This window comes from Sparus aurata, chromosome 5, assembly GCF_900880675.1.
Source record: "Sparus aurata chromosome 5, fSpaAur1.1, whole genome shotgun sequence".
Classification (NCBI taxonomy): Eukaryota; Metazoa; Chordata; class Actinopteri; order Spariformes; family Sparidae; genus Sparus; species Sparus aurata.
The window spans coordinates 31,560,548-31,587,785 of record NC_044191.1 but is presented as its reverse complement, the minus strand read 5'-3'; the positions used below and the strand labels follow the sequence as shown (position 1 = coordinate 31,587,785).

Here is a 27,238-nt window from a genome sequence, read left to right as displayed (position 1 = left end):
TTAATAACAGGTCCGTGATGCTATGACACTTTGATGACACTTGACGCGAGGATTAGATGACTCAAGAAATCTGCGCTCCGCTAAGTAAGAGTTGTCATCGGGGAGCATAACGTGATACTCCGAGGAAACCAACCAAGTCCCGGTCTCATAATGTCATCATCTGTTTCCTGAAAGCACTGTAGCAGTCACAAAAATACATCTGATCCGGTTCTTTGAAGCCCGACTGCTGTAACACACATACTGTATTTCAGGACGCCACGATTGGACTAAGATGGTTTAATTCAGTCAGGAAATTCAGAACTACAATCATCAACTCAATCTTCTTCGTCTCCCCAACGCATTAAATGAATCAGACGTTCTCTATTGTCCGCACTCAGAGAACTGGAACTGAGAATTACAGCCGGGAAGCTGCGCCGCTGTAATGACCTACTGTCCTGCTGGGTTTGAATTGAATTATTCCTCCACCCTCCGGTAGACAGAAGAGAAAAAAAAAAAAGGGGAATCATCATAACAATCAGGTAAATAAGACACCAGTCATTCAATACAGAGGAAGAGGGCGCAGAGTCACCCTGGGGTCACCCACTCTCCTCTGGTGTTTCACTCCGTTTTGCTTTCATTCTGTGGCTCTCCCTCTGGGCTATATTCCTTCAGTCTGAGCATTCATCTTCACACACTGACATATAAGGTGCCTCCTACACACATACAAATGCAGCCCTACGTTGAAAAGCTCGCCTTAAACACAAAAACAAACTCGCAAAGCACATAAAATGTTGACTTTCTCAGTCACACTGAAGTGCAAAATCCAAGACATCAAATTAAGAGTTTAACGGCTCTGTGAGGCCGACCCAGCGCTGCTTTGAGCTAAATGCTCGACTGCTAACGCTAACATGCTAACCTGGTATATTGTTTAGCATCTTAATTTTGCCTGTTACAGCCCGTTTGCCTGAATAAAATGTTGACTTTGTACCTTCTTACAAACCATGGCCATGTTTTATTTGTACTTTTCATACGTCTCACACAGTCTCACCATTTCCGAAGTGTATACATATACATGCTGTGTTCTCATCTGGAGGTGTGAGGAGATGGCGGTGGCAGCGAGATGAAATGGCTGCCAAGCAGCCGACCGCTGCTAGAATCCAATCTACCGCTGGATATTTCCAATGAGCCAGTGGGACTTTTTACAGCCATGTCTGTGGTGACCGGCCCAGGTTTTATTTGTTGTTTTTTTGGGGGGGCATTTCATGGCTTTATTTGACAGGATATCCTAGAGACAGATGACAGGAAATGGGACAAGAGAGAGGGGATAACATGCAGCCTGGATTCTCTACCAACTGAGGTACAAGTGAACCCCAAACCGAGGTATTCTTCGGCAAAGTGAGTTCTCTCCCTAACCCTTACAAAGTGTTTTTTGAGCATAAGCAGATCTGAACCTCTTGTGTTTCAATATGAATCTGAAAACAAATTATCATGCAGAAACGTTTTCCAAATATGAACCATACAAATGTTTATTCGTAGTTTGCAGAAAAGTACAACACCAACAGCTTCTCTGGCGATCGGTTACGTGTAAGCATGCTAACATTTGCTAATTAGCACTGAATGTAAAATACAGCTGAGGCTAGCGATGCTATTAGCTTTGCAAGTCTTAACCAAAAGTGCTGGACAAAAAGAAAAACGTTTTCTTTCCCATCCTGAGGAAGATGTTACTGTGTGTAACAAACGTCATGACAATCCGTCAGATAGTTGTTGACTAAAAACAACATTTCAACCTCATGGTGGCACAAGAGGAAGAGTCAGGGTATTGACAAAGTCAGCCTGATCCACCATCAGGAGACGGCGATGATAAACTTGTGGTTTACCGACAGAACGACATTACTATCGCGAGCATCGAGGTGCTAGTGTGTTCGTTCATACTCATCTGCTCATTTAATCTCTGTTCGTCTGCCGGGGCGTGAATGAAGTGACACCTTAAGGTCAGAGAGGTGAATGGGGATATCAAAATGCATCAAATTGCACCAACCAACCTACTGTACGAATGATAAAGCTCAGCTGATTAAAGCCGAACACACGGGACAAATAAAACCGTTCTCCACAGAGAGAAGCAGGGCAGATCAATACAGCGAGTGGAAGGTTGCACACTGCAGAGGCTCCCGGCTATCGCACACATCAGTCCAGGAGATGCTGCAGAGTCTGAGGATATCAAGACGGGACTCGGAGTACCTGGACATCAAACCGCACTAAGCTCTCTATCCCACCTCCGGTCCGTTCCTCCCTCCTCTCTCATCAGCCCAGAAGGAGCTTAAAGGGGAAGAGCTCAGGTTGGGTAACGGACACCGAAAGCCTGCCTTCCCTTTTTTTTCCCTTTTTTTCTCATCACAACAAGCCGTCCAGCAACGACCTATCAAATTCCTCTAAGAAGACATCGCCCTCGTCCTCTCTCCTTGGCTTTCTCTCCCTCTCTTCCCTCTTTATTTGGGCATGATGAGGATCCATTTCAATAACCCTGATCTCTCAATTCCTGTTTCAGGGAGTTACGTAACAGCTGCACTATTAGAATAACAATTGGGAGGAGAGATTAGCGCAATCGGCCAAGGAGAGAGATAGAGAGGAAGATGAAGGGAGGGAGGGAGGAGGGAGGGAGGGAGGCACTCGGAGGGAAGTCTAAGGAAGCCCCTCACGATATGACACATCGTTTCACGTGCTGTCTCACAAATTAATAGATTTAAACCGTGCAGTGGGAGGACAAACACAGACGGCTGCTGCCACTCTTCATGTTTTTTGGGGAGGTTTTACCAAAAAAAAAAAAAAAAAACCTGTGTTGGAGATCAACGCTTTGTTGAAATCACTGCAGTCGTACGTGTCAGATCGGCTTCATTTACAATCATCAGCCGGGAGAAAGAAAACACGGCGACAAAGCGCTCGCTCTGTTATTACAGAGACAATAACACACAATAAGCTGCTGCTGATGCTTGTGGATTCAGTGTTCAGACCCAGAGAGTGAATCACTGCAGTGAGGATGAAACTGAAAAGAAAAAAAGAGCTTCAATCGCTGATCAACAACTTAAAAATATCCTCCGGCTTTGGAGTTTTTGGGAAAGCCGAGCCCCCGCAGAGAGGGAGCGCCTGCTGGATGCTTGATGTTATTTTGCTCTTGCTTAATTTATTTTTAATTTTTTTTTTATTCCAACAAAGACTGGAGAGTACCTTTAGAGCAGGAGAGTCGTCTCTGTATCTGTAATCAAATAAACCTAGCTGGGTGTGGTGGAGCTATCTGCTTTGATAACACTCAGTCTCTGCTAGCTAAGTAAGGACCGACGATCGCCCTGGTGAAGGAGGGAGGAGGGAGGAGAGGTGGGGGTTGGTGATTTGGCCTCACGTGCACCTTCCATTCCCCCTTTAATTAAAGGAGAGTAGCCTGCAGCTCCCGGCCAACCTGCCCCAGCAGCACTTACTGTAGAGCCCGGGGCCGGACTCAGAGACTCATTCCCAGGCTCCATCAACATGAGTGAGTGCCTCGGCCCGGGCCTGCTGAGTCATCTGTCTGAGGGGGTTCCACAGGGCCACCTGGGCCGCAGCCCCCCCCCCCGAACACACACAACGCTCAATCACCTCAACGTATGATACGGGACTCAACACACACACACACACACACACACACACACACACTGGTGGAGATTGAACTAGGGCGAGTGAGATGAAGGAGCTGCTGGCTGGTTGGTGTCTTATGATGCAACACGCTGCCACAAACAAGACTGCAGAAGAAGAAGAAGAAGAAGCATAATCTTAACTGTGATGCTAAACCCAAGATCTAAACAGAAATGCAGTTACAGATAAAATATCGAACATTTCCACATTAAAACGTCTTGAAAAACGACCCAAGCTGAGTCTCATCCGGGCTGTTGCTTTCATTTCCGGGGGAAACATCAGATGATTCGTCAGATGAGTGAGGACGGGAGTCAGTGAACGCGACCAAACATAACATGAATAAAACTTTAATGCGTCACCTCGTCGATGAACCTTTCTGCTCGAGTCATATCAGATTCTTTTGGGCTACAGTGGCTGTTTTAATGAGGACAACTCCCACGATCACACATGACGTAATCAAACTACATGTGTTGTTATTTCTTCGATTGAGATTTAGTCACATTTAGTCCATTTTTAACCAGTTTTACTTCAGTTTTACTTCAGTTTTAGTCGACAAAAAGTCAGAATTTAGTCAACATCTAGTGCAAATGTCATCTCATATCAGTAAAATTATATTCATTGTGCATTTATATGCAGTCATCCAGAAAACGCCTGAATGCTGAGGAGTGCAAGAGGAAAGGTCAAATTGAATTCAGGTCGATTTTAAAAGCAATTTTACTTGAGAGTGGAGGTTCGCAATCTCCTTGAATGTGAGGATCGGCTTTAAACAATCCTCTCAAGATTTATTAGAAAACATACAGACATAATCTCTCTTCTCCACAAAAGTTCCCCCTCGACCAGAGAAAACACCCACTGTGTTGGATACCACGTCGCAGCTTCCCCTCTCCGTATAAACTCGATCATTCTGCACAGTGAAGCTCAAACATCCAGGTAGGTTCATCAGAGGACTACAGGGGGACTCCAGGTAAGGTGTCAAAATATATCGATGAATTAAGTTAAAGAAAAAGTTTAATCATTCAGTTCTGCTTCAAAAGTTGTGAGAATTGAAAATAATTTTGAGGAATAGTTGAACATTTCTGGAAATAGACTTTGCTGTTAGCCTAAAGTTCACATTTAACAGATGATTTCTCATTTCCTTAATCAGCAGAACGACAAAGCTGTAAACAACAATGTGCAATTTATTGATTTTGATTAACTAATTAGTCAGACAGAGCTAATTAACTCACGAACTTCAAGACTAATTAATCAAGCAAATATACCAAACAGTTGCTGCTTCCTGTTGCTGTTTTTCTTTGAAAACGTTCAGGTTTCTGACATTGGTTAGCTCTAAAGACTAATTGATTGATCAGACGAATGATTGCCAGTTGAATCTACGTTAAAAAACGATTAGCTGCAGCCCTTCTGACACTCAGAAGAGGTGAAGAAACAGTTTTATATGTTCCCAACGGGGGAGACAGAGAATGTTTTAGAAGCCAATAATGAAACTGATCAGCATCTTCTATCAGTCTGACCTGAAGATATGGTTAACTCCACAGACCACAGCAGCCAGTGAGGGCAAAGGTAAGCAGCGCTCATCAGCAGACAGGTGCAAGATTTGGCTCTGATGGGCTTAGTCACTGCTGCAGCTCCGCTAATCCACTGCACCAACCGTGAACACACACACAGTCATTCATACACATAAACACAGCATCAACACCTCGACGGACGGCACTACAGTACCAATCTGTCTCAGACATCAACACATTAACCTCAGCGAAGGCTCTGCTTCCTGTCCGGGGAGGGAGGGAGGGAGGGAGGGGGAGAACGAGATTTTGGAGGGCAGACAGAGACGAGGCTGGAATGCTGATACACCGCAGCCACCTCGGCTGTACATGAAGACGGAGATTAGACGCTTCTGTCACCATCGCAGAGTCCTGCAGCACGGCTGATGGAGATGGTTTTTTTTTTCAGCTTTAAGATGCCTGACGGGCTGCGATACACATCTGCTGCCAACACCTCTGAGTGCCAGACAATATACAGCAACGACGGAGCCATAGTGCATCCTGACCAGACCTGCTGTATTGATGAGTCTGAGTATCAGCACCACTAATGGGTCGGTCCTCAGCTCGGCCGCGGTGCGTTCCTCTGCACCTCACAGCCTCCCGACTCACAGTCGCACATGTCCACTGAAGATTTACTTTCAGCTACAAACACAGACTTTACATCAGATCTTCAGAATCTAACGTTAACACAGTAATACTGCAGAATATTTGATGGTTCCAGCTTCTCAAATGTTAAAGTTGGCGGCTTCTTCTTCCCTTCTTGGTTTTGGACCTTTGGTTGGATTAATTAAACAAGACATCTGATGTCGTCAGCCGGGTCTCTAGGAAACTGTGACAGACATTTTAAAGAGTTTTCTGATGTTTTAATAAAGTGATAATGTAAACAATCCCCAGCTACAGCTCTGCAACATCACATGTAATGACTATAACTCGGCTAGAACTTGTCCCAACAACAACAATATCTAGAACGGCACTCAGTAGAGCGCATACCTCCGCCGAGGCCCAACACTCCCCTTTAATTGAACCTCATACAAGATCCAATTCAATAAAACCATCAATAACTGCTTAACCGTCACCGAATGGTCATCAGATCCAGGATCCACATCCAATCCTCACTCACTCAAAGACCCGAACCCTCCTTAATACACCAGATCTTTTATGATGTATTGTTCCCCGAAGAAAACAATCCTGGATCCGTCCGTTAATCTGGATCTGCAATAAAAGTTAATGTGTCTAAACTGATTCTGTGCTGAGGCCCATCCTCCATCCAAGCTTCATGGGTGGTAGTCAAGTCTTTTTTGTGTGATCCTGCTGATAAACCGACCAACAAACCAACAACACAGGTGGAAACAGAACCTCCTGGGTGGGAGTTATCAAAACAGCTCCATGTAAAGAGATCAGGGATGCACGATATGCTTCTCTACCAGTTGATACCGATAAATACCTGCTTCTCATGGCGGATACCGATAAGATGTCAGATAACGTTCCTGTCCTACATTTGATACACATCTGAGGACGAGATGAAGTGAGCAAACATCTAAAGAAACTAAAGAAACATCGGCAGTGTTTCTTTTTTTTCTTCTTCTCCTTCTTCTGTGTTTATCAACGAATCACAAACCAACTTTAAATGTGTGTAGCACGAATGCTGATGCTAATTTCATCATCGGCTGATGGCCAGTAACAGAAACATTCATCCATCCCTGAGAGAGATTTGCATTCCCTCATAACAACCTTATTACCAGAGTAATAGTCACTGAGACATGAAACTCCTTCACGCTCCGACCAAATGGACAAAAGGCAAATGACACCAGGGAGAAATCCATATTGTTGCACACAAAAACGCTGCTCTGGACGTACATCCTGAATGGGATTACAGTATTGGATTTGTGAATCGCCCTGAGGAGGCTCAGCGAGTACCGATCACATACGGCGGCACTATAACAATTTGTAAACGAGATGAAGCACATCTCCAATACGGTCATAAAGTGTCCCGATGACTACCAGCGCTCAAGACGGAATTAAGATTGTTTTCCGAAGAATGCGGAGTTAAATGTTAAATTCTCACCTGCACTGTTTTCTATTTTCTGCGCCGTTATGTGTTCAAAGTAATTCTTGTCTTTTCTACTTTCTATTTGTATTTAAAAGCGGTGAAATAAATGCTTTCATTCACCGACCACCAGAAATAAGCAGCCGGTCAGAATGACACTAAAAAGACGGAGGAGACATAATTATGTGACCCTGGAGCGTTAATATATCTTCAAACCTTCAAACAGCTTGTTAAGTGAAATAAACGTCAGGGGCACGTCTCCTGTGACCTCGTGTTAATCAGGAATCTTTAAAAAAAACAAAACAAGTAAAAAGGCGAAAAAATGAAAATTGCACCTGATACATTTTTTATTTTTTTTGGCCATTTTTTTTTCCTGCTGATATGAGATAAACAATACGGGGTCATTCCCGGCCAGGTAAACCACTTCACGCCGGCGCAGCTTCGGATGTCGACACAAACGCACATACAGAATGAGGTGAAAATAGGTGCTGACTCGGACAATGGCGCTTTGTTCGCATCCTGACAATGCTCATTTTTCACGAAGGGGGCGAACTCATCAATAAAAGTAATTTGAGGACAACATTATCCACTGCTCAGCAACTGACCTGCGCCGTATAATACCACTACAGCATGAAGCCAATTAAAATGGCACTTTCACCCTCTGATGACGAATTGTTTGCTTTTATGACGGGGGGGGGGGGGGGGGGGGAGGTTCAGATCTGTGTTCCCGCGAGGAAGGGTTTGGAAATAATCACCTAAAACACTGATATACATTAGCCACAAACAGTAGATTAAAAGGGATTAAAAACGATAAAGAGGATAAATAAAAAGCCGGAGCAAATCAAATACATGCCTTATTTATTTTATCACTGGAAAATGGATGAGGTTTTTATTTTCTGTGAGACCTCGGCCAGCAGCCCCCCAGAGGCCGAAAGACCGAGTAAGACTGAACCAGATGAAGGTTTAAGTAACCGTCTGCCCGAGCGACATTCTTCCAGAGCCCCGCGCTCCGGCGTGCGGTGAATAAAAACACTTTGATAGCGATAAATAAATGAACCGCTTTGAGCTGAAACAATTCCCTGTCCAGGCATGTAAAGATCAATGACAGTAGCTATGATTCTTCCTCATATCATAACTCAAAACACGTGCAGGATGAGGCCTCCGGTGAAGAAGGAAACAGAAGCTTACGTAACAAAAGCCTGGTGATGGTGAAAAAAAGAAAAAAAGAATACAGGAGAAACACTGACTGTGTGTGAGTTATTATGTGTAAAGGTGGCTGAATGAAAAAAAAATGTGGTTCTGTCACAGGAGGTATTGACCTTGCACCGCAAAAAAAAAGATAGGGACACTCCCGAGCTGCAGGTTGATACACAAGACAGCTGACGGAACAACTGGTGTCGAGTGGCGAACAAAGAAAACAGCCCAAGTGCAACGGCGGTTTTTGTTAACCCGGCCACGCGACGTAGAGAAACACAATCAAGTCGACTTATGAATTACTGTAAGAGTTTGACGACGGAGCTGCGGGCGTCCGGGAGGAAACAAAGAGGGCACCGGAGAGAAAAGAAAGCGGAGAGAGATAAAGAGAGAGAGAGAATTCCCCCAGTATTAACATCTGCTCCAGAAACCAGGAATGGCTGTAAGCCGGTGTTAAAAAAAGGAAGAGAGGTTTGGGAGGGGGAGCTGGAGGGGAGTCAGAAAGCTTATTTGAAAGACTTAAGCTGCATGGTTACGTAAGTGATATGGGATCCTCTGAAACCACACACTTTCAGTCAAAGTTGGGCTGCGTTAGTGCCCTCATCAGAAATCTCATCCATACTGTAGGAGATCTCCATTTCTTCAATCTCATCTTTCCAGATTCTGCTCCTCACACACACACACACACACACTCTGCACCGCCTTTCACACTGCTTGAGCGAAAGGAAAAAAGGGTTGATAAGATAAGATCGGCCTGTTAGAGAGGTTAGAGGTGATGAACATGGAGAAACCGTTAACTCAAGAGTCAATGCGGATGAAAGGGTCAAGTCTGAGTTTCCAACAAAAACAGCTGATGAGCAAACCCCTCACTGAGGCACATCCACCCCAGGTGTATCTGAGTCATACCACCTTTTTCACCCTCTCTTCTCTCTTTTCCCCCCCTTGATTTTTGCTCAGATACACCTTCCAGCCCCTTGCACAAGCACAACAAAAAAGACCAATCTGATCCCTACACCAGCACTTCCTCCCCTCTCTGTGGAAAGTGGAGGCTGTGCCGTGTTCCCGTCCATAACACTGTCTCTACTGCATCAGCATCAGATTGGTTTACAGCCAGCCGGGCACGGTGCAGCCTCAACGGGGCGGCCGGAATTCATACTCGTTTTGATGAGGACCGATCTGCCACCAATACACAACAGCGCTATCTACGGATGACTCATTTTCATTAATGAGTTTGAGTGAAATCCGATGAGAGGCCCGAGGAATAAAGTAGACTCGGCAGCTCGATGATACGTCCCTGCAGTCGGAGGCTGGCGGAGAGAGCGGAGATTTATTGTTTACAACGAGCCCCGCGAGCTCTGCCTGGGACCTCTCAGTCAGACAGAAGCCTGCAGGTTTGTGCTCTGCGGTCATTACAATGCCACATAGAGGGAAAAAAAACAAAAAAAACAAAGCTGAGAGCTGAACAGAACGGACTGTTGCAGGGCAGGCTCACCGTCCTCCTGGACGATTAGTGCTGTAGTGAAATTTCTCTCACTGACACCGTACCGCAGTGTGAAAAACAAAGAGAGGAGACAGGGAGAGCGGGGGACGAGACAGAGATGTGAAGAGGGACGGAGACACAGTGAGAGGTAGAGTACTACGCTGCCTTATCAGACGAGCTTGGACAGGACAGTCAGTAAAGCAGGTATAAAGCAGTCGAGAGGAGAGCATGCAGTGTGTTGCACCGTTTCCCTGCGTCTGTATGCACACGACATACATGTGTGCCAGGGAGACTGTGTGTGCACACAGTCGGAGCACACATGTGACTGAGTTTCCATGTGTGCCCCGGCAGCCCTGACCAGCTTAGTATGACAGAGAAAGAAGAAGGGGGGGGCGACTCAACCTTCCTGCCCCCCTCTCCAGCCACCCCTCCCTCCCTCCCCCCCCCACCCTACCCCCCCTCCACCACCACATCACTCCACCCCTGACTACCCCACCTGTGAATAGTCCCAGTACCTTGCGTTTTTTATCCCGCGAGCGACTCCTCTTTTTGACCCTCTCCTCCTCCTTCTCTTTGCGCTCCTGCTCTAACTGGGCTTCTAAATCCTTGTTCTTGCGGAGATGCTTGGCCGCTTGTGCCATGGCGTTGGTGGTGGGGGTCTGACGGCGGCGTTGACGTGTCCAGATCCGACGCCGGTGGTGGTGGCGGTCTGCGGGGGCGACGGCGCTGGGACTTCTACCTGGTGCCGGCCGACACTAGCGCTGCCGCTGCTGCTGCTGTGCGCTCCTCTATGGCCCTGCAGAGTCTGCGAGCGTGCTCACCCCTCTGCCTCCTCCTCCTCCTCCTCTTCAGCAGTGCAGTCACACACTCACCGGCAGTCCTCAGCCGTCTGCTGTGGGATGCTACTGCAGCGCCGCTCTCTCTGCCTCCCTCTCTCTCTCTCTCTTTCTCTCTCTCTCTCTCTCTCTTCAGTGCTCGCACACTCTCCCTCTCGCAATCGCTCGCACACACTTCCCTCGTTCAATTTTCTCCTGCTGCCTTCCTCTCTGTGCAGAAGAGGGAAAAAAAAAGGTAAATAACCGTGAACAAAGAGGTTTTTCCTGCTTCTTTTTACTTGTTTTTCCTTCTTCTTCCCTTCACCGCTTTGACATCCTCTCAAACTGCTTCGACCCCCCCCGACCACCCTCCACCTCCCCCCCCAATCAACAAAGATTAAAGAGGGATGAACTGACAGTGAGTTGAGGAACAGCCCGGGCAGCTCTGCATCAAAGTCAGCTCACCCTCCTCACATTGCATTGATTTTGTTTCCTTTTCCTGTATTTAATTTCTCAGCATCTCTTGCTGTGAGTCCATCGCTGAGCTGCACAGGGAGCCCGTCATCAGCACGGCCAATCACGCAATCCCTCACACACACACACACACACACACACACACACACACACACACACACACACACACACACACAAGGCAGGATAGCAGAGGAAATAAAAAAAAATCTAAAACATGCATGAGGAAAGGAAAAAAAACACTGCCTCGCACTCGTTTACTCCCCCCCTCCTTCCCTCCTTCCCTCCCTCTCTGCTCCCCTCTCCCTCTCCACTGTTCAGGCGCTGCAGCAGACAGGATTGGTACCCGTGCGAGGATGTTGGTGCAGTGTGCTTGTGTATCACCGAGTGATGCTGTGAGCAATAAAAAAAGCCAATCTCATATCAGCCGTTAACCGTCTGCTGTAAAGAGTGATACAGTCACATCATCAGGAGGCTTCTTCTTCTTCTTCTTTTTACTGTTTTCATGCCTTCCTTCTCTCCTCATTCCCTGATCCCCTGCTTTAGTTTTACAGGCAATGAGGAAAACAAAAGAGGCGTACGTAGAAACGTATCAATATATGGATCAGAGTGTTGAGCGTCTTCTGTCTCTGGCGCTCGTGTTCGGCGTACGTATGGATATGTGCGCAGTGAGAAAGAGGTGCATAGGGAGAGAGGTGCTGATGGAGCCGGCACCTGTTTACTGGCATTGCTCTGCTTCTCCCTCCCTCTCTCTACTCCCCCCCTCTCTCTCTCTCCTTTTCCCTCCTCCCCTCCTCCCCCCTCCTCCCCTCCTCCCCTCCTCCCCCCTCTCCTCCCTCCCTGCAATGCTGCTGACGCAGGCAAAAAATATCCTTTAACGTCTCTCTTTGCCCGGCTCACTATACATCACACGTACAGTTCACATTGATACTGTGGACACACAAATGCACACACAGTCCCAACACGCATGCCAACACACGTGCATCATTAAACACACACACACACACACACACACACAGGGACAGCTGGTGAAGGGATGTTGTTGAAGTATTCTGCAGCCACGTCTTAATTTCTGGCTTATTTCCCCCCCCCCCTTTCATTAGTCACTTGAGGGGATCGCGCTGGAAAATGTACAAGAACAGGCAGGAGATTATCACTCCCCATGCTATTGTCTTTATCTCTCATTTCTGTCTCTATTCTTAGCAATTATCAGGTCTTTTTTGACAGCTGAATGACTCACATTGAGCCCAATTTGAATGAAATGTGCTCTTAAGAAAACGTAATTGGGGTATTTACTGTCTTCCGTTGGTTTCTTTTTTTAATCTAACGTCAAAATTAGTTAAATTAGGATGGTTTCCACCTCGCTGAGCTGCTCCTCAAACATTTCACTCACTATCTGCGACGGCTTCCTGTCCACATCCCTTCTACTTATGTCTCTGTCTTGTTTTTCCTCTGCTCTCCTGCCAAGGCTTCCCCTGATCTGATAGCAACTCTCTCCCTCTCTCTCTCCATACTGCAGCATACTAATGAATAGGACCAGTGATATTGCCTTCTGTCTGCGATGCTACTCCACAAATCACTCGCTCATGTGGCCGAGCTATGAAATAAACAAACACAAATACTGACGGGCTGACAGCTCTGTGGCAAGAGATCCATCACAATATCGAACTCTTGGGGGAATGTGCCCAAATGAATCACCGATGGGACCGACTGCACGGGTAATAAGGAGGATTTTGCTTAGCCAACTGGTGTTGTTAAGCTACACCCTTGCTGAACTGATATAGGGGCAGGTCTACAGCCGGAACAGTTACAGTAGCTGGATCACCTGAGGACGAACCTGGAGGTTAAAGTCAGAAGGGCTGAAGGTTTAAAGGGATATTCCGGTGTAAGTTTAATCCATGGTCTAAATCACCGTGAAACTGTGTTAGACTCCCTCTCGAGAGATCAAGTTAGCAGACCGCTAATTTACGGAGTTTTATCAACGTCAGAAACGACCGCACGACAACAATACACTGCAGTAAATGGATCCAAATATAAACCGCCACCAAAAAGCCACAAATAATGCTCAGAACAGCACCAAACTTCAGCAACAGTACAAATAGGGTCTCAGCACATAGTCCGGGGCATCTAACCTCCGCTAGCTTAGCTGGATTTCTATTGTGAAGCTAAAAACAGATTTCAACTCTCCTCCATCAGCTTCCGGGTCAGGGAAGTCCCGACGCGACGATTGCCGAGTGCGGTTAGAAATGCTCAATTCCGTTCTTTTCCCTGTCCTGCTCTCGTTAATAACTGTTATAAACTGGCAGCTAAGACACATATGAACTTTGATTGCTTTTCCATGGAGTCATAATCATACATTTTCATCCATGAGCCGCAGAACTCTACTGCACTCGGTAATCGACTCGTCGGGACTTCCCGTCAACAGAAAGTTGCTGCAGAAGAGTGGTAAATTTAGTCAGCTTTTCAGTAGAAATCCAGCTAAGCTAGCGGAGGTTAGATGCCCCGGACTATGTGCTGAGACCCTATTTGTACTGTTGATGAAGTTTGGTGCTGTTCTGAGCATTATTTGTGGCTTTTTGGTGGCAGTTTATATTTGGATCCATTTACTGCAGTGTATTGTTGTCGTGCAGTCGTTTCTGAGGTTGATAAAACTCCGTAAATTAGCGGTCTGCTAACTTGATCTCTCGTGAGGGAGTCTAACACAGTTTCACGTTGATTTAGACCATGGATTAAATTTACACCGGAATACCCCTTTAAGCAACAAGAACAGAGAGGTGCTTTAACTGAACGACCAGGTAGACAACCCTCAACCTGACCTGAGTTCTCCTGGATGGGGACACTTCTCAATGTACTCACTGGTTGTAACTACATTACCGTGTAGTCTCAGCTTCATACGAGAACTAAACAGCAGTCATCAACTAAAGTTAGCTCCGGTTCTGTAGTGAACGTGATTACTGCATGTTCTGCAGCATCATTTCGTCAAAGGAGAACCATGTCGTCCATGATATCAATAACCTGTGTATTAACTCTGAATCTTTTTGGACCCATCTACATTGTCAGTGAATTATGAATATAGCATTACACCTGGTTTTTACTGATAAACGCTGAGGTTAGTTTTATAAAAAATGGCTGTAACTTGCTTATAAAAGCTGAAAATTCAAATGAAAGCTTAAAACATCCAAGGACATCTTTTAAAATAAAGAGGTTCTGTCTAAGTTCACCATCCAAAAATTCTGGTGAATTTCCGAGGTGACTGAAGTCTTACAGATGTCCATCATAGGCAAGCAGCTACAACAACCAATAGCATCTCACCAGAAGATCAACCAACCAATCAGCCGACAGCTCGATGCATTTAACCTGTGAGCCTCCAGGAGAAAAGAAACACTGATCTGACCTTCACTAAGAAATGTTTCAGGTGTTGATAGAGACATGTAGGACTCAGAAACGTGACACGACTCATATTCCTGAGCACTTTATAGACTTCTCAGATCTGTGGACATGAAACTAGTCACTACATATCAATAATAAACATCATGTGATACGATAAAAGCTCCAGAAACCTTAATGAAAGCCATTTCAGGGCACTTTTTCATACATTCATCTCAAACGATGGCAATGTGATGCTCATAATATAGTAAGACATTAATGCAAAACCACTGGAATGGACTTAAAACCCCACACACAAGCCCGTCTTTGTGCTTGAGAGTGCACCCAGTGTATATGGACTGTCCCCGGGGTGGTCCTGCCTGGGACACAAAGGGACAGGTTGTTTGGACCTTGGGGGAGAAAGAAACACACAGCTACTGCCCGAGCTTTCTTCAGTGTGACGGCCAGCACCCGCCAGCACATTAACCGCTCCAGTGCTCCTCTAAAAACAGAGAACGGGACACGACAGAGCCACACACACACACACACACACACACACACACACACACGGGAGAGACGACCTATTCAACACATGGAAGCATACTGTACGTAACGTCGCCATCAAATCCAGACCCTCCGGAGGGAAACGCAGACTGTGATGTAGCTATGTAAGTGTACACAGAAAAATACTTAAATATCAACCCTGACAAAGGTCAAAGTAACACAGACTGAGGTTATACATGTTGATCCACACAAGTAAGTGTCAGCTAACAGTGTCAAAGGATTTTCAGCACTCACAGTGTCATTTAACAGCAGCATACAGTGTGACTTTACACTACAAACACACATATTTCCACCGAAAGTCTTTACACTAACTATCTTGTGTAACTCCGCACTTAAAATGTTCCCATTATTTAGCACCGAGATGTTAAATCACACTAAAAATGACTTTATATTTCTGTTTTTTTTTTTTTTTTTTCCTGCAAACCCATTAAAGCAAACTGTAATAAATCATTTTGAAAACCAAAATAAATGTTGTTGTTCTCACAGCTGTCGCGGGTCAATTTGTCAAATCTTGCACAAATTCATCAGACTCTCCTGAAAACCATGACGGGCACATTTACATCAGGTTGTTCACTTCCTGTGTAAAGTCCAGGTCATCATCTACAGTACGTCATTAATCGCACACTTATCAGTCAGCCAAAAGCATCTTTGTTATTTCAGAGAACACTGGCATTTCGCTCTCAATGAAACTGCAGATAACCTTTCTTAACTTCGTCTTCTTCCAGTTTGCCGCGACATTTAGCTCGACCTTGCCAGCATCTCAACATCATCCACATCCCCCTGAGTGCATCGTTGTGTCGGTCTATATTCTGTGTTTTTTTTAATGCTGAAGTCTCCTCGTAATACGCTGACAGATTAAACACCTCAACATCCTGCATGTCACATCCTTTAGGTCTTAAACGAGAGAACACAGATAAGCTTGTGTCGTCTGCACAGGTGCGCATCGAGGACTGGTTGAACACGATGTCGGATTTAAATACTTCATTAAATGCACCTGGGGAGCCATTTTACTGACAGCGGGATGAGCTATGCACTACGATGCAACGTCAGTATTTTCTTTGTTCTGCCTACACCGAAATGGTACAGCTGTCGACCTCCTCTTCCTCTTAAATGGTCATCAACGCCGCAGCGAAACTGCAAAGCACAAACTATCACACCGAGGCGTTTCATAGCAGAGGGGTAAACACATTTGGTGAGATCATGCCATGAAGATACGTTTGCTACGTGACTGCGGTTCCTGTTGAATGACGTGTACTGTTAAATATCTACACTACAATACATCAGGAGTAAATCCTCGTAATCCCCAGGATGTCAGTTTTGATCCCCAATAGCCGAGACATAAAGCTGCCGGAGAGTTTGAAGAGTTAATCTGTGGCGACGACGAGGATATTTCAGCACCAAATCTTAATTCACCTGTAGATACAAATACACAAAGCAAATACTGTCAAGGCTTCTTCTGAAAATTAGCCAAATATCAGAACTTTAAAGGTTGATATTTATTCTGGAACTCAATAATCCCTTCGTGTCCAAACATCTTGTAAAGTCTGAGGCCATCAGTGTTTTTTTCTGTCGGTTGTTTTGCCGATGAAATCTCTTCTTCATTTTGCAAAACACACGTTTCATTACTTGCGTGAACCAAGGAATTTAAAAAACAAGGTTGAGTCATTATGTCACTGAATCCTTCCTCGGTGCCGACTGTATTAAACCCAACATGTCTACATCATTTGGCTGCTGATGAAGAAATACCTTCAGCGAGTAGGTAATCAACTGATTCTGTGATCAGATCAAACAAGGCAGGTCCTCACAAATATCACTGATGAGACCGCAATTACACTGCGAACAGTCGAGGTACAAACAAAGTCAGTGGTTAATCACCAAAACAAGATTCAGTCGACTACCGACTGGTTGGTGTTGGGGTGATATTGAGTGCAGGTGTGAGAACTCTCGGCTCCTTTAAAGTTACGAGACTATCAGACCAATATCTGTATGACTCTTCCTGTACCGTGCTTCTTCTCAACAATATAATAAGACAAACAAGTGTGTAACAGGTTTCTGGGTCAGCTAATGTTTACGTACTGATCATGCAGGACCAGTTTCGAACATTTCCTCGTAAGTGTACCATTTACTGACATCACGTGGGGGCTAATGAAACTGACAGCTCACTGCTTCAATCCAAGCTAGTCCGGCTAAAAGACCGACTGTTCACAAAAACTCCAGACATGACCTATCAACAACTTCAGTGAAGAAACGTTCCCTCTTTTGACACCAGTCAGTACCGGCAGCCCATGCAGATACTTTGCAAAATGTCATAGCTGTGCATCTATCCGGTTTTGGTTACATACATGTGAAACTAGAGAAGCATGTGCGCAAATCTGGTGAACTTTGATGTGCATCTGTCTCGGCACGTGCGACCGAACCCCTTGTTAAATAATTTAGACGTGTGTTTGGATTACCCTACATTAAACTAAAGGGTTTTTAAGCCATTATTTTCTACTACAGACACGACTAATACATATTTTGCCACCTCGCCTGGGCCTGAGAATATGCGATACCTCTCGAGACGAGGCTGATATATTCCACACATCTGTCACAGCTGATCGAATCACCAGGTAGCGTTTAGCGTCGACAGGCTGGGCTGAGATTTAGTTGGAGGTGACAGTCATGTTTACTGATGCTGCTTTACTGTATGACTGTACTCCAGCAGCCTCCCACTCAAGTTGGCTATCTGTCAGAAGTAATCGTCAAAGCATCATTTAGCTGTTTCCCACACTGACAGTGAATATCTACGTATCGTACGTGGCTCTGGTACGTAGAAACGTGTAAATCTTTCAACCAAAAGATGGCCTCGCTGCTTGATTCAATTTCAGATTCTACACACATGGAGGCATCGTACATTTCTGTGAAGCTGAAAACGGATACGACTGTAACTTCTGGAGGTCCGGTGTGTGCCGACGAGTGAGAAGCACACAGTCGTCGGGCTGGACTTTTCTCGCCAGTCGCTCTTGAGAGTAAATGTCAGTTTAACACTAATTCACACCCGCAGCACAGGTGAGACTCTCGGGACGATTCTCTCATTTCCTTACTCTAATTTAGTCATCTCAAGTCATCCGGGGACCGATCACATGGGTGCACGGGTCTGGAGAATACATTTCCCAAACAAACACTTCATTAAGTCGGAGTAAGTCATGACGACACAAAGCTAATAACGCGTCTTCACTGTCACACGTCAGCAGCTCGTGTTCAGATACAGCCAACTGTGGTGCTGTTTTCTTTTCTACTACGCTGCTCGTGTTGAATCCCCCTCAAATAATTTCGGAGCGTCTCTGGTGCGTTCGCTGGCAGAGGTCCACGCAGCCTACAGTGAGATACAGTATTCTGCAGGCCTGTGCCATCATCCTCTGCACCATCAACTGTGGCTTATAGCAGAGTTATTTTAGCAGCCGTGTTAGTCACTATCGGCCAAAATGAGATGATGGGATGATCAACAACAAAAAAAAGCCCTTCCTGTATTTGTGCTACTACACTGAGGAGAAACAGTGTGGACTGTTTTGTGCTTCGAAGTGGATCAGAGGATCATAATACTGCCCTTTTAACCACGTGAAACAGATTATGGTCGGTCGCCACAGAAGATCAATAGAACGGGCGAGAATCATTGAGCAGGGAGGAATAGAGGTCAGACAGCACCCTCTATTGATTAATACAGGGTACTGCGACAAAGAGGGACGGGCCTATTCGCCGCATGGGCCTCTAGTCCAACATGAAGGGTGTCAGTGACAACCTGCTGTTTGAACGTGTTCATTTAGCAGCCTTTAATCAAATGACATCACGGTACAATTGACCAACTACAACGACCGGCATCGGTGGCATCTAACAGGATAACAGTTCCAGGACAAACAGACAACAAGTGTGGTGGATCAGGACCGATCCATAGCACTGATTACACCGTGGATCGCGGTCCCGCCCGTGGGCACCTCTTGCAGTACTGAGTAGTGAGCGTACGCTCGCAGCAGAGCTCAACACTGCACTGCAGCACACAGCCAAGTCAGAGCAACACCACAGGACTGCACAGCTCAGTGCTGCTCCGAGACCAGGACACACCGTTCACACGGCATCACATGTCCACACGACCAGGAGGAAGTCATTAGTCCTGAGATCATGCACAGAACGGACAGAGCATCGGTTTATTTTACAGCAGCTTCCTTCAGCGATTAATCATTTAGAGAGCAAAAATGACAAACATCAATACAGCCTCTAAAATATATGGATTTGTTACGTCTTTCTGTTTTACATCACTATAAACCAACCATAAAAAAAATTTATAAAAGGTTCTAGTTAAGTGAGACGTGCTTTTTTTTTTTTCACTGAATATAGGTATTTCTGTTTAAAGCTCAGTTTGTATTAGCAGCTCCACATCTTTATATAATACCTAATATCTTTTCCCGATCGTCGATGTTCATAAATGCACATTTTTTTCACCAGAGTGCAGAGAACAGAGTCTCTCCTGGGGTGGAAATCAGTGGAAAAGCTGACACACTGACGGCTTACAATTGTATATGTGTGTCTCGTGTGTTAAGCACAACAGAGTCTGTAATTAACTAAATAAAAGGTAATTTACTTTTGACCATAGTAAAAGGAGCTGGAGACCGTGAGAGGAGGCGGGACTACGTGGGCACTGCAGCAATGTGTGTGTGTCGACTCTGTCGGAGAGAAGAGAGAGAACGCACAGCTGGATCGATGAACTGATATTATGGAAATAGATAACTGACACTGATTCATACACTCAGAATCAATATGTACAGACGTCATTCACACGGTCCAAATAAAACAACTTATTCATCAGCAGTTTGTGTCGCTTGCACACATGAACACATCATGATCTTAATGCTTAATATAGGCAGCAGTGTTCATCTGGGGCTGATATTTCATTTTAAAGACTTCATCCATCGATACCGACGACATGCCGGTATAATCTTGCATCCCTAACGTCACATGAGGTGAGCATTATAACAAAAAACATTCATTACTTCTGTTTTACAGTGAACAGTGTGAGAGAGAGGTGTAGTAGAGACAAAACTGAATATTTTACAAGCGTTTGATGACCACATTATTTGGATTATTGTAGGAAATGTGTGTACACGGATGGCTCTAACACAAACTAATACAGCACCACACAACAAACTACATCCTCATAGATTACCATAAAGATAAAGGCTTAGTTCACCCCAAAAAAAGGACAATGTAGTCATTATCTCCTCACCCTCATGTCGACAGAGAGTCAGGGGAAATTTTTAGTAGTGAACAAAACATTTCTGGAGCGTCACAGCAAAATAAAATAGCTCCAAACAACTTTACCGAGACCCTAAATTGATTTGACAAGACTTTATTTACACCCCAAACTCTTCTATGTAGCTGCTGAGCATTATCGTATACCCCATCTGAAGTGGGCGCACAAGCTTGACAACTCATCAACGGTCCAAATCACATCTTTTTAAATCAATTTGGGATCTCTGGATTCTTTTTTTCAATTGTTTTCTTCTCATCTAATCCACTTCAGTTGTTTGGGAGGACGCTGCAGTGCTGTCTTCGCTGCGAAGCTCCACGAAATGATTTGTAGACTTTGAAACTCCGCCCGACTCTCCGTCGACATGCGGGTTGAGTAGATGACAAACATTCATTTTGGGGGTGAACTTATCCTTTAAATCAACATAAGTCTGAGAAAGACACAATTTTAACCTTATTTGCTGCAGCTACTACTCAATCATGCTGTATTTACACTGTCATCTTTCCCCTCCAGAGACATGGCTGGTGGAGCGTGAAGGGAGGGGAGGGCAGTTTTAGCTCAGAGACCTGAAATGCTCCTTTAAAAAGCTCTCTCTCTCTCTCTCTTTCTCTTTCTCTCTCCCTCTTTCTCTCTCTCTCTCGCTCTCTCTGGCACTGCACCAGCAGAGCGAGCACTGATTGGGAAAGCCATATGGCAGGTAACAAACCAAGGGCAGGCTTCATGTCCACACTGTGCCATCCTCGGGCATCCTGCCACCTCATCTAAAGGGCTCATATGATTTGGCTCTGTATTCTAGGGAAGTATGTAGAGCGGAGCTACAGTGCAAATATGCCACGAGTGTTACTGACGCTGCAGCATCACCAGCTCGGCGTTGGGAACGGCAGCTCGGAGTAGTCTCACAGCCGCAGAGTCAGCAGTGAATATCACCGTCACACACACCAACTGGGAATGGTGATGTCCTCGGGCAGATTGACAGTCACTGCTGCTGTGTACAGTGGATGTGTCAGAGCGCAGCGCAGCGGGGCGTGGAGGCAAAGCAAGACTTTGTTCTCGACCGGCTGCTTAACACGAGCTCGTCTGGTGACTGTAACAGTTACATAACCGCCACTACTCTATTACTGTGCGCGATTGATGTGATGAGTCGGCAGCATTTTCCTGATCGGATTGAAAATCCATTTTCTTTTTGGGCCGTTGGTGCGAGTCCCCCTACTACAAATAACAGATGCTGCCATCTTTGAAGTGAGAGGTACAGTAACCTGCAGCGTCTCTGAGAAAACACAGACGAGGCTCGTCTTCTTAATGTAAAGCTGGGAGAAGAGTCGCTTCTTTCTATCAACAAATGTTCAGAGAGCAGCTCCACAGAGAGGAAACAGAGAGGAAAGTGACTCAGTTTGTTCTTACTGGAGTATTTTTCCACCTAGTGTCTGACCAGAGAAGGTACAGAGTGTGTGGTACATGCTGGATATCCAGTTTAACTCTGCCATCTAGTGGTGGCAGACTGACATGACAGCGCCGAGTGCTGACTGATGGGTAGAAATCCTATAAAAGTGATAATTCAATCAGCAACAAGTATCTGTTTATATATAGTTTTATCTTTTCTTGTCAGTTGTTGTCCAAAGAAAAGGGGGGGGGTGATTAATAGAAGGTAAAATATCAAAATACTGTTGTTTTTATTAGAGCTGCTCAATTTATTTTTTTAGGCAAATTAACTTAACTCAACTTTTTGCAGCTCGACTCTCATTTTTCCATGATTAATCTGGAGGAGATGTCTGTCTGTTATTACACACTTTAGTCTGAGTTAAGGGCTCCAGGATAAAAAGGGAGTTTGTAGCTTTTGAGAGACTTTTAAAACGAACAACCATCATTCTTGATAAATTTACCAAACAGAGCAGAACTCACTGTGTTCGCTGTTTGATTAAACGTACTCCTGACAAACTCACCTCAGTCAGTCTAAAATTATCTCTTCTTTCCAAAAAGAGCTTTTCAAGTAATCGTGAGGAAACTCGTGTATTTTGTTTAATTTCGACATTTATCGCAGAAAACCAATGCAATGTCAGTGTTTCCTATTATTGAGCAGCCCTAGTTTGTACAATAAGAAACACACTATAAGTGATGACTTAATATATTAGAATCAACCTTTACGTCTTCCAGCTAATCAATTATAATAGTCTGACATGTTAGTTTAAAGTGGAGAACCAGTGTTTTTCTCATCAATGAACCCTAAAACGTCCTGACTGATATGAGATGAGAGGAGCGAAGAGAGTTATGAGGGTGAAAAGAGGACGTGACGGGAGATTTATGACCTCGGTGCTTAGGTGGCACTGATCAGGGATCAGTGCAGATATCAGAGAGACAGTTTTATACGTGCTGCAGGGTCAATGTGAGCACTAAATCACTCTGCTGGTGACTTTTATAATCCAAACAAAAAGACATATTTCTGCTTTCTTGAACTGACCGTATCGTCGGCGGTTTTGATCAGCTTATCAAACTAATACTACTTTAATTTACTTTTTAATAAAGCTGGAGTGATTAGACTATTAATCAATTAGAAATATTAAATGAATGCAAATAACTTTTGTTATCAATTAACTCTTCTGCGTCAGAAAAATGTCCAAATTTGAAGATTTCAGCTCGTCATGCAAGAATATTTCTGGTTTCTTTAAACTTTGACAGTAAACTAAAATCTTTGGCGGACAAAAAACAAGAAATTCAACGATGTCGCCTCAGTCTGACATGTTATTAACTAATTGACTAATTGAGAAAATAATCAACAACAGCAATCAACAGATTAATGGTGATGAAAATAATCGTTGCAGTCTTAAACATCAATTAAATTACTGACACGCTAACAGGGTTTGAAAATCAACTTGTAATGACAACTTACGAGTCTTGCAATAAGAAAATCTAAACTTTCAAGTACAGACATTAGACATTAATGTAACTTTGACAATAAATACATTTAAAAAACCTGACTTCAAATTTGCTTTAATATCATAGAAATTCGATTTTTGTGAGGAAGCGGCTTCTTGGCAGGAAGGACTCGACTGATTATCAGATCCAATATCAAGCATTAATTATCATAAATGTTTTTTGTTTTGTTGTTGTTTGCAGACTGCCCATAAAATAAATTACACTATTAATGCATCAAATTGTTCATGACTGTTCACTTTATGCACTTGCAACACTGCTGAGTAGCCTAGTCGTCAATAAAACATCACAATTGATCAAAATAATAATCTAAATCTACAGAAGAAGTAGTAACTAACTTTATCAAATACATTTAGTGGATTATGAAGTACAATGATTCCCTCCAAAATAGTTGAGTGGAAGTATAAACTAGAGGAAAATGGAAATAATTGAGAAAAGTTCGATTATCTTGAAATTGTACTTCAGCAAATCGTTACTTGGTTACATTCTGTCACGGGTTTATTGATTACAAATATCGGCTGTCAGTCTATTTGATTACAAGTAATCGATATATCGGCATCAGCCCTGATGTGTGAACATATCGGTGAACTAATGGGAAATAAAAAGAAGTTTAATGCTTCAGGAAATGTTCAGCAGTGAAGTGTAAAGTCTTATTTGTAAGATTCAAACAGTATAATTGCCACACAGGCCAGTTCTGGGTCTAAACTAGCTTCGACCTGAGAATGAATAGAAGCTGACCAGGACTTCACCGGAGAGCATGTGTGTGTATGTTTGACCTCTGTGAAGAAACATGGTACGACTGACAAGACTGAAAGGAGGCAAAGAGGGAGCATTAAGAGAAGAAAGGAAATGGAACAGGAAGTGCGGTGGTGGAGGAGGAGGAGGAGGCCGGAGGCTGGTGTCAGTCCCCCTGAGTCCCATTCCCTTCCCCTCGCTCCTCCCTCCGCTCATTCCTCATCTCCTCTCCTGTTCTGTCTCTTTTCCTCTGTGTATTTTTCTTCCCATGATTCCTTACACATGGCTTCCTCCTCCCTCCCTCGCTTCATTAAAAGAATTATTCCCTTCTCCTCCTCCTCCTCTCAGCCGCGGTCATATTTTTTGCTCACAGGTGGCCGACGTTACAAAACACTGAGAACTCGCTGGCACGAATCTCTCGCTGGAAAACATTCAGTTCAGTTTAGAAACATTAAAAAGCACAAAAAAAAAAAAAAATACAAGAACATCTGGCAATATTGTGTCCCGTCCCTCTGTCGACCGTTAGTGTAATTACTGGTTATCTTTAACAAGGTTTTTAAACCAGAGCCAAAGCAGAGAGCGGCTCTCCCTGCGACACCCAGCGAGTCCTCACTTTGTCCCAATCTGTTCCTTTAGATGTACGGCGACGCCTCCTTCCACCTGTCTCCCATTCTTCCCCTCTAATCAGGCGTCCCTGCCAATCAATTCGATCGCCATGACAACAGTTTGCACACCAGACACAGCGGCCGCCCCACCACCCGGCCCGCCCCTATAAACAAAAACAAAACAGGCGAGAATAAAAAAAAAAAAAAGAAGAAGAAGAAGCTGAATTCCGACAGCTCAGGATTGATGAGGGGGAGTCCTGTCAAAGGCCAGAGATTAGATTAGGACTGAAGCACGCAGACCACAGCGCAGCCCAGAGGCAGCAGGTGCTTTTGGTTAAACCTTAATTACATGATCTCTGATTTCTCTAATTGATATGGTAATGACTATGTAATTAATGCAAAAGCAGAAATACCAGCAGCTCTCCTAATGAATGGATTTATTTGATTAGATATCCTCCTGCATATTTATGCACGCTGGCATACAGACGACAGTGAGAAGTACAAAAAAAAAAAAAAAAAAACGGTTTGTTTGTTGTCACAGTGTCGACACCGCCGGCGTGCTTTTTAAACGAAACGCTGGATGTGACAGAGTTTTCACACGTGGATACGCAGAGAAAAAAAAAAAAATGTGGCAGCTCGCAACCAAATCGTGGTCGAGCACAAAATACTGCATGTTTGCTTCTTCTTGGAAATTCAGGTTAAAGGAAAAAAAAACCCAGCATGCTCTCTCGCAGCTAGGTGGCGCTATGGGGCTACCTCACACACGCCGGAGCCACAGTTTGCATGAATGAAGACGATCATGAATGACACCCCTTGGAGAAATGTTTGGAGAAAAAAAAAGTTGCCGTTATGAGTCTAAAGATATATTTTGATTTGACGCGCATCTGTTTGGAGCTGCGATAAAAGGCTGATTCACCCCCACAGACACGCGGAGCTATAACTTTACTGACAAAAGGGTCAACTGTGACAACTACATGTGACCCAGCTGCAATTACTCTCCGCCGGAGCGGCGCTCGCAGGGAGGGAGGAGGCTGGGATATTCAGGGGGAGAGACTCCGGTGTGACAAGTCACCTTCTGGGGATGAGAAATCACTTCTCCTGCTCGCTGCTCGCTGACTCCTAATATATGTCTTCTCCTCTTCTCTCACGGAGATCTGGAGGGGTGTTTTTTTTTTCGTGTGGAATTCAAGTGAAAGCACATGTGGAGCCCTGACCAGGTGTGAAGAGCAGCAACCTCAGGCCCCCTTCATCTGTCACTTAGCCATAACTGCACCACCCAGACAGGGCTCTGACAGCTGATCTGGACACCACCGGACCCGTCTCTCTCCTACTGAGTACGTCGGTTTCACACAAAGCTGAGGGGAAAAAGAAAATCCAAAGCAGACCGGACTGACAGTTACCACGCACACAGGCTGATGTGCAGCGGTGGTTTCACAAGACAGGGTCAGACTGAGACTGGGGTTTTCAAGCGAATTAAAAGCAGTCCATCAGAGGAAAAAAAAAGTGGTTATTTGCAACTTTGGTGAGAAAGGTTCTTCAATAAAGGGATATTTGTGACGGGGCTTTCACTTACAAGATCAATAGCACATTAGCTGCATCTCATGACAACAGCTTTCTCCACTTTGGGGAGGAAATACGGTCGTCCCTGCAGTAAAGGCTCTTCTACAATTTAGGAAAACAATTCCTTGCTTTTTCTCTAAGCAGCTGAAAAGAAGTTACAATATATCTTTCTTCACACGACAACAATGAATTCTCTCATAACGTTAGAGAAGGTGAGAATATACTCCTCCATCCTTCACCCAAGTGTCCTCGCCTGTCCTCGTCCAGGTCACCACGGTGGAGAGGAGGCTGTGCGTCAGTCTGGATCCACATCTTTACATGCATCATAGTTTGTTATCAAAATCTGATTCTCTTGTTCTGTTCCGCGACTTATATAAAGCAGGATTGTCCGTCCCTGGAGATGGATTCCTCCTCTGCGACTCCGCCTGAGAGATTTCTTAAGGGGAGGTTTTTTTCCACTGAGATCAAACGTCTAAGTTCAGAGGGTTTCGTACGTCGCACAGATTGTAAAAAGTCCACTGAGGCAACGTGATTGTAATCTTGGGCGATTTAAATAAAACTGACATGCTTAGTTTTTGTGTGATCCTGCTGACAAAAACCAACCGACCAACAAACGGGTTAAAACAAACTCCTTGATGGAGGTGATTATATAATTGGCAAGGAAAGCTATTGTCGTACAAGTACTTCTACTTCTCCTCGAAATATTGTCCTTTTTTCTGACTGCTTTAGTAACTTTTTACTTTACATATTCTGATTACAAACACAAACATACATCCAACTGATATATCATGATGTAGTCTTACAGGTGAAGCCTCCCAGCAGGACAGGAAGTCGTTCAAATCAGTGATCAATTATTACAAACGTCATTCTGAATATCTCACTCTGCATGATGTGTTCTTTTACTTTTGGTACTTTTTCAACTACTTTTGTAGCTCGGTAACATTAAGAATGCAGGACTGTTATAACACCTGAGCCGTGTTGTGAAGGTGGCTGGTGAGGTGACGGGCGT

General features: G+C 44.6%; 1 protein-coding gene across 13 annotated transcripts in view; it reads right to left on the bottom strand.

The window, feature by feature from the left end:
* ank1a (ankyrin 1, erythrocytic a) overlaps positions 1–11,074 on the bottom strand; it is a 96,413-nt gene extending 85,339 nt beyond the window's left edge. For 7 of the 13 annotated variants that reach the window (XM_030416757.1, XM_030416760.1, XM_030416762.1 and 4 more), the window contains exon 1: positions 10,420–11,074. In XM_030416757.1, coding sequence (XP_030272617.1) covers positions 10,420–10,545 — 126 coding nt within the window. In that variant the 5' untranslated portion in view covers positions 10,546–11,074. The remainder of the gene's footprint in view (positions 1–10,419) is intronic. The other 6 variants (XM_030416767.1, XM_030416758.1, XM_030416766.1 and 3 more) reach the window with 1 other exon arrangement.
* Positions 11,075–27,238: the final 16,164 nt, after the last annotated feature.